This window comes from the organism of the source record quoted next, unplaced genomic scaffold, assembly GCF_019419815.1.
Source record: "Pyrus x bretschneideri cultivar Hongxiangsu unplaced genomic scaffold, Pyrus_bretschneideri_v1 Contig53, whole genome shotgun sequence".
Taxonomy (NCBI): domain Eukaryota; kingdom Viridiplantae; phylum Streptophyta; class Magnoliopsida; order Rosales; family Rosaceae; genus Pyrus; species Pyrus x bretschneideri.
The window spans coordinates 1,551,700-1,559,734 of NW_025999791.1; the positions used below are offsets into that span (position 1 = coordinate 1,551,700).

General features: G+C 38.1%; 1 protein-coding gene across 1 annotated transcript; it reads left to right on the forward strand.

Moving 5' to 3' along the window:
* Positions 1-6,682: 6,682 nt before the first annotated feature.
* LOC108868088 (zinc finger protein 1-like) lies at positions 6,683-7,288 on the forward strand. The gene has a single exon (XM_018650408.1). It carries the CDS (start codon positions 6,683-6,685, stop codon positions 7,286-7,288), a length of 606 nt encoding a protein of 201 aa, XP_018505924.1.
* The last annotated feature ends 747 nt before the right edge of the window (positions 7,289-8,035 follow it).

Below are 8,035 nucleotides of genomic sequence, written 5' to 3' on the forward strand. Positions count from 1 at the left end.
TTTGGTTGTTGCATAAATTGGCTTAGAACATGAACCCAGAAGGTGATGTCCGGCCTTGTGATTGTGAGGTATATGAGGCGACCAACAAGGCGTCTATATTGTGATGGATCTTTGAGTAGTTCACCATCTAAAGGTGTAAGCCTCAAATGTTGCTCCATTGGGAAATTAGTTGGTTTTGCCCCAATCATACTTGCATCCTCAAGTATATCCAAAGTATATTTACGCTAGGAAATAACAATACCTTGTTTCAAACGGGCAACCTCAACCCTAAGAAAATACTTGAGATGCCCTAAGTCCTTGAACCGAAAATTGTTGTGTGAAAAGCTTTTAAACTCATCAATGGCAGTGTTGTCGTTTCCTGTGATAATCATATCGTCGACATAAAGTAACACTGCTGTAAATGAATTGCCTTGTACTTTGGTAAATAAGGAATAGTTTACCTTGGATTGTTAAAATCTGGCTCTCTTAATGGTTGCGGAAAATTTGGAGAACCAGTTACGCGATGCTTGTTTTAAACCGTATAGCGATTTCCAAAGTCGACAAACCATATTCGCCCCCTGTCGACGAAGGCCAGAAGGAGGCAACATATAAACATCTTCATCCAAATCGCTGTGGAGGAAGGCATTTTGGACATCAAGTTGATGCAAGGACCAATGTCGGACAACAGCAACGACAAGTAAACATTTAAGAGTGACCAATTTAGCTACTGGTGAAAAGGTTTTGGTACAGTCGAGACCTTCCATTTGTGTATAACCCTTGGCGACGAGGCAAGCTTTGTATATTTCAATCATGCCATCGGAGTGGTATTTAATTTTGTAGACCCATTTGCTCCCAATAGCTTGTTTTCCTGATGGTTGGGGACATAAAACACCCATGTTTTGTTTTGTTCAAGAGCTGTCAATTCTACTTGCATAGCCTCCCTCCATTTTGGGTCTGAATAAGCCTGTGCAAAGGATTTTGGCTCGCTATTGGCAAAAAGACTAGCGATAAAACAACTGTGAGAAGTAGACAAATGATCATAGAAAACAAAATCGGATAAAGAATTATGCTACCTCGACGAGAAGATGACAACATGGAGGGACGCACAACAATATTAGAGCATTGGTAATCTTGGAGGTATGGTGGTGGGTGGCGTTCATGTTGACCCCGTCATGGAATGATAGGTGGTGTGGTCACTGATGATGGCATGAGTATGTTGATTGTAGTGTGTATACGTTCAGTGGATGGTAGTTGTGGAGAAGGTAGCGAAGGTAGGGTAAATGTGGTGTTATTTGGTGAAGATGAAGTAAGTAGGCTAGATGGTATGTCATTGGATTGGTTGGGCTGAGTGTCGGCTGATGTTGTAACAGTTGGCGAAGAAGGTATTAGTGCTAGGTCTATGTTTGAGATATTGGTGTTTATAGGTTGATGTGTGACATCTGATAAAGGCAAAGGTATGACAGATGAGTCAGGGTAGTCAATTTGTGTGACTCGTGGCTGGGTAGAAAATGGAAATATTGTTTCATGGAATGTGACATCACGACTAGAAAATAATGTTTTGGTAGAGAGGTCATATAGTCGATATTCTTTTTGACCAAGAAGGTAGCCCATAAAAATACATCTGCATGCCCTTGGACCAAATATGTGTGAAGGTTTAGTGTTGGTGGCATAACACAAGCAACCAAAGGCTTTCATGTGGCTGTAATGGGGTGTGGTGTTATAGAGCTTTTCATGTGGTGTGCTTTTGGAGAGGACAAGTATGGGTAATATATTTATTATATAAGCAACAAAAAGAAGCTTTCCCCCCAAAAGGTAAGTGGTAAGTGAGATTGGAATCGTAGAGCACGAGCAACATTTAAGCGATGACAATGTTTACACTCGACGACTTCATTTTGTTGTGGTGTTGCTGGGCAAGAATGTTGAAAAAGAATTCCCAAATCATTAAAAAAAGGACACATTGAAAGAAACTCACTCCCATTGTCTACCTTGACTTGTTTAATGTTGCATTGGAATTGTGTTTTAACAAACGCTACAAAGGATTTTAGTAGTTTATGTTTCAGATTTAAAGGCCATAAGATGCACCCAAGTGTAGCGAGAGAAATCATCCACAATAGTTAAAAAATAACGGGCACCGAAATGTGAATGAGTGCGATGGGGACCCCAAATGTCACAATGTATGAGTTCAAAAGGCGCATGTGTTGAAATTGAACTTAAATTGAAAGGTAAACGAGTTTGTTTTGCCATCGGGCAAATTTCACAATGCTTATTAGGATGAAAGGAAACATTGGGAATTGTTCTAGATAAAATTGTAATGGTGCAACAGAGGGATGTCTTAGGCAGTAGTGCCAAAAATTTGGAGTGGTGAAGACAGCGTTGGTTCAGATTTCTGGTGGTGGCTTAATGGATGTGTGTTTGGACAGATAATAGAGACCGTTATGCTCCTTCCCCAGGCCAATCAACTTCGTCATTTTCAGGTTTTGTAATATACAAAAAATAGGATGGAAAATGAAGATACAATGTAAGTCACGAGTAATTTTACTGACCTGAGAGTAAGTTGACCCGAAAGCAAGATACATGAAGGACATTTTTTATGAATAAATTTGGTTTAAGTTGTACTAATCCAACATCTAGGATATCTATATGTGAGCCATTAGGTAAACCAACAGTATCATGGTAAGGTGTTTGATTTAAAAGATGAGATGAAGAGGATATATGATCACTAGTACTACTATCAATAATCCAGGCTGAATAGTCTTCAGTATTAGGTTTACCTGTCACGTTTCCACAAAACTGATTTTTACTGAGTAAAGCCCTTATTTGATTGTACTTCTCCTCTGTGAAGTGTGGAAAGTTTTGATGTGTATTTTCTGCAGTGGCAGGTTTGGCATCGTGAACATTGTTGGTTGTGGTATGCTTGTTTGATTGTACTTCTCCTCTGTGAAGTGTGGAAAGTTTTGATGTGTATTTTCTGTAGTGGCGGGTTTGGCATCGTGAACATTGTTGGTTGTGGTATGCTTGTTCTTGTTTGGTGGCTTGACTGCCTTGCCATGGAACTTGTGCCCTAGTGGAAAGCTGATAATGTAGAAACAGCGATCAACTGTGTGTGCATCATCTTCATAGTATGTGCAAAGAAAGGATTTCCCTTTATTGTCTTGTGATTTTGCCGGCTGCTTATTTCCTGTGTTCTTTGTGCCTTTCGTCACGTTCATGGCATGAATAGATACGTCACGAGCATTGGCAAGTTGCCCTTGTTTTTCTTCTTGGAGTAGAAGTGAGCAGATTTTTCTGATATTCAGAAGTGGCCACATCAAAAGGATTTGTCCACGAATAGCAGAATATGTGTCATTCAATCCCATGAGGAACTGGAGGATTTGCTCCTGCTCTTCCCTTTCAGCAATCTTCTTCAACCCTTCACAATTACATGAAGGTGGAGGATTGTACGATCCCAGTTCGTCCTAAAAGGACTGAAGTGTTGTAGTAAGCTGCTATGGACTGTTGTTGTTGACGATGTTCAACAATCCTTTGTTTGAGTTTGAAAATACGGGAAAGATTACCTTGTGAGAACCGATCTTAAAGGTTTGACCAGACCTCAGTGGCTATATTGGAAAAGATCACAGTATTGGTCATGGTTGGGTTAACTGGGTTGAGGATCCATGATTTCACGATCTGATTGCATCTTCTCCAAGCTCCATATTTGGGATCATCCTCTGACAGCGCTTTGATTGAGCTGTCAACAAAGCCGAGTTTGTTCTTGGCCTTAAGAGAAATCACCATGGCATGACTCCATTTCGCGTAGTTGTCACCCTCCAAGAGTTGAGTGACAAGAGAGTGCTCAGTGTGATCTGAGTGGTGAATATAATAGGGATCATTGAAATCCATAACCTCTATAGGTGAGGTGATGGTGGTTGACTTCTTTGTTGGAGTTTCAGACATGGTGGTCGATGATATTGGCGGAAGCAAAAAGGAGCAATATTAGGCACCAGGGAGGTGCTCTTGTACCATAAAGAATTTGATGATGAAGAAATGGCTTTCTTGTATATTTCTATGTATCTGTACAACTTGTTTACAATACTTATATAGGAATACATTTAGTCTAAAAGAAGTAAACTAGCAGACAAATAGCTAAACTTTAGGACCTAATTACAGTGATTACAATTTGATTTATTCTCTAATATTTGATCCACAAATCAAGCTTTGATTGACGTTGATCTTGATTTCTAACATTTTCAAGATTAGCCTACATTTTACAATTCTTATAAATTTAACCAAATTTTCATGTAAATTTTCTAAATTGCCCCCTTCACCAATCCACCACAGCCCCACCCCAACCTATCTCTTCTCTAGTTAGGCACTCAAAACTAATGTGAAGAAATATATGTGGCATACCTGAGATCTGAAAGTTTCCTACAGACCAAAAAAAAAAAAAAAAGTCGATGTTACACGGTTACAATACTATGCAAACAACTAGTTGTTTCTCAACAACTTCTGAATTACTTCCTTAATTAGCAAGCTCTTGTGTGCACCAATAACATGCAACTGGGACTTCATCGGCTTCGCAACCAGAAATTAATGTCCAATGCAGTAAGTAAAAATTATGACATGCAACTGAGAAGTAGCATTATAATAGTAGAATATGCAGAAATATGACTACTTTTCTAATTGAAGAAATTATGAAGTAAAAAAAAAGGAAATGGTTTACAAAAAATGAGCACTCAAAATGTGCAGAAATGCTTTAATGCAAGCAAATTTGAACAACCCATGATTCTTATTATTCCACATATCATAGAAAACGATGACATGAAAAAGTACCTGCAGGAAGCGTTGCAGTTTTAGATGCATTTTTGGAAATCTTCTATTGTACGAAGAGAGCGAGATATGGTGGCATGTCGGTCACAGTGGGCGCGGCTGTGGTGGTGGATTTGGAGAAGATACAGGTGGGGTGGCGTGGGGTGGGGACTGTGGGGTGGGGTGGTGGGAGTCGGAGAGAGGGGGAAGAAGAGACAAGGGTGAATGGAGGGGCAATTTAGAACTTTTGTATGCATTTTTGGTTAAATTTGTAAGAATTGTAAACGGTGGGCTAAAAATTATTTTGTGGTAATAAAATATGGCTAATTATCAAAATTTCTCAAGAGAAGATGAACATTGAGAAAGATAAAGAACTAGAGAGAGAATTTAAAGAGAGAAATAAGACTTTTGTATTAACTGAGAAAATCACTAACTAATTACATTTATGCGTTGTAATTTCTAATATATTGAACACAGTACAAGCTTACTTGTAACTAATTAACCCTCTAACAAATCACTTAATAGCTTAACAATATTCTAATAATTTTGGCTAATTAACGTGGCAGTGATTATCTGATTACCAATGATCAAGAGACACTTGTCTTCAATAGACAATGCATTGAGACAATGTGTTAGTGCATCGACAAAATGACTTATTCTGTAAAAGTGTAAGATACGTAGTATATTACTGTCGAAATCTAGGAGACAAACTAAATAAATAAATTAATGCACCATAAATTTCGGGTGCATATATGTGTCAGGTGAAATGCGACAACGCTCAATGCATCGACAAAATAACTTATTATGTAGAAGTGTATGATTATTAAGATACGTAGTATATTACTGTCAGAATCTAGGAGACAATGCATTGGATAAATAAATTAATGCTCCAAAATTTTCGGGTGCATATGTATGTCAAATGAAATGCGACAGCGCACCGACAAAATAGTTGATTCTCTAAACATTTTGGATAAAGTATATTAGCGTCGAACGTAAAGGCACAACCGACAAAATAATTAATGCTCCAAAAATTATATTTATATCTAATGATTTTTTTTAATTATTAGAAGCGATATTACTACTATAAGGGCAAGATTTGAACTCATGATACAGTGAGTGAAGAGTAAAGCCTTATCCACCAGAACAATCCACAACTTGCTAAATCTGAAGATTATTAGGTAAAATTAAATTTCACTATATATGTTTCAATCTAGCAAGCACGTCCACGATATTCATATATGAAGATTAATCGGTCAAATTCAATCTCACTATATTAGTGCATGCTTACTAGCTATACTCGTATAATGTTTTTACCTCTTTATGGTAATGTTAATAGTGTCCTCTATGATTCTTTGGCTAACTTGGTTGTTTTAATTTCTTCACAAAATGAAAAAAAATCTAAATAAAGTTATGTGAAAGTCCATGATATTAATAGACAGGATTTTTGTTTTTTCATGTAATGTAAACATATGTAGAGAGATTTTTCAGTGTGCTTGGAACATAGATATATATGTCATAAGTCATTATACAAGTAGAAGGACATTGAAAAAACAATTCTCTACACTTGTATAATAACATACCGTGTTCTTGAAAAAATCTCTCAACTATGTGCTTATCCAGTTCAGCTTTTTCTTGAAAGTTTTCTTAGGCTGTGTCCAAGTCGCACAAATCCTAAGTGCAGATACATAAAGCTCTCACAAGACGATATCTGTCCCTCACTTACAGAATCTCACTGCATTTAAGTTCATACATAAAACTTTAATTGAATCCAACTTCAAGTCCGGTTTTCACTCCTTTATAAACCCCTCTAAGCACTATTTCCTCCAACACAGCTCTCTCTCTCTCTCTCTCTCTCTCTCTCTCTCTCTCTCTCTCTCTCTCTCAGTTTACCTTGTTTTCATCGTCCAAACCAATCACCATGTCAAACAGTGCCACCAACTCTGAAGACAGCACGGCCAACTGTGGCGAAAAAGATCTCTTCAAGTGCACCCGTTGTGAGAAAGGTTTCTCCTCTGGTCAGGCCTTGGGTGGTCACCAAAACGCCCACCGGTACGAAAATAACATGAGGAGACTCGCAGATGCCATTGGAACCCACGGAAGTAACCCCTATGTTGCTGCTGCCCTGGTGGAGGTCCAGTCGGCTGCTTTCGCTGCCTACCAGATGCCTCTGGAGGTGAATGTAGCCGGATGGGGTTATCATGGGATAGTCCAGCATACTGTTAACCTGCTTGCAGCTTCAAGCATTGGTGCTTATCATTTTCATGAGGTTGCTTTTGGAATGATTAGGTCAGAAGTGGATAATCAACTGAAGGAGGCCCAAGAGGGTGTTATTAACTATACAAGAGATTATCTTGCTGAGTGGGAAAATAATAATGCTACTAATTGTTGGAATGGTGCAGCTGCAGGGTCGGTGAGGTCTTCTGAAAGGACTGTGACTGACCCAATTTTTAGGGTTGGTCATGATGGTGAGGAAATGACTTCCGAGCAAAGGGATGATGATTTGGATTTGGAGCTCAAACTCTAGGGCTTGGATTTTGAAGAGCTGATGCGGAGTCTCTATATATACCAAGGTGCTTAGATCTGGTTTATGGATGAATAATGTATGGGAATAATGAGTTTGAGTCATGTAATTGTGGGATTATTAGAAGGTTTTGTAAGTTACAGTTTGGAGCTAGCTAGCTAGATCTTAATGGCTTGCTCTCTTGTTTTAGTGTTATGATTTCTGAACTATATATAATGCTCTAAGCATCAATATATTAATGGTTGTTTTTCTAGTTTAACATCTACCCTTTTCATGAAAAAAAATTGTTGTTAAATAATGCCAGACTTCATTTCTTGAGATGCCCATTAATTTGCAAAAATAGTTTGGTGCCGCCTAAAAAGTGCTACAAGAACACTATATAAAGAAACTATTTTAATACTAAAACACTATAAATGCACTAGAAGGACACTAAATTAACAGATGGACTTTCAAAATGATACACCTTAACTTTCAAATGTGTCATTTGAAAGGTTTCTCATATGTTTTGCAGCGATTTTGTCGTACCTTCCTAAGAAAATTAGCCTGAGCTCCGTGAAATTTAAAGTCTCTAATTAAACACACACTTAGGGTTATTAGAACTATAATAATTTGGCTGAGTTGCAATTAGTACAGACATGGTTTTTTTGCATTAATTTGAGGCTTCATGATATCTTTTTCAAGCCACGCGTGGTCTAGATGAATTCCCAGTGTAAACGTACAAAAAATTACTTCTACCACACAATCCTTTCT

Bases quoted from the DNA above. Each gene is read 5' to 3' on its own strand.
- LOC108868088 (XM_018650408.1), top strand. From the start codon at position 6,683: ATGTCAAACAGTGCCACCAACTCTGAAGACAGCACGGCCAACTGTGGC.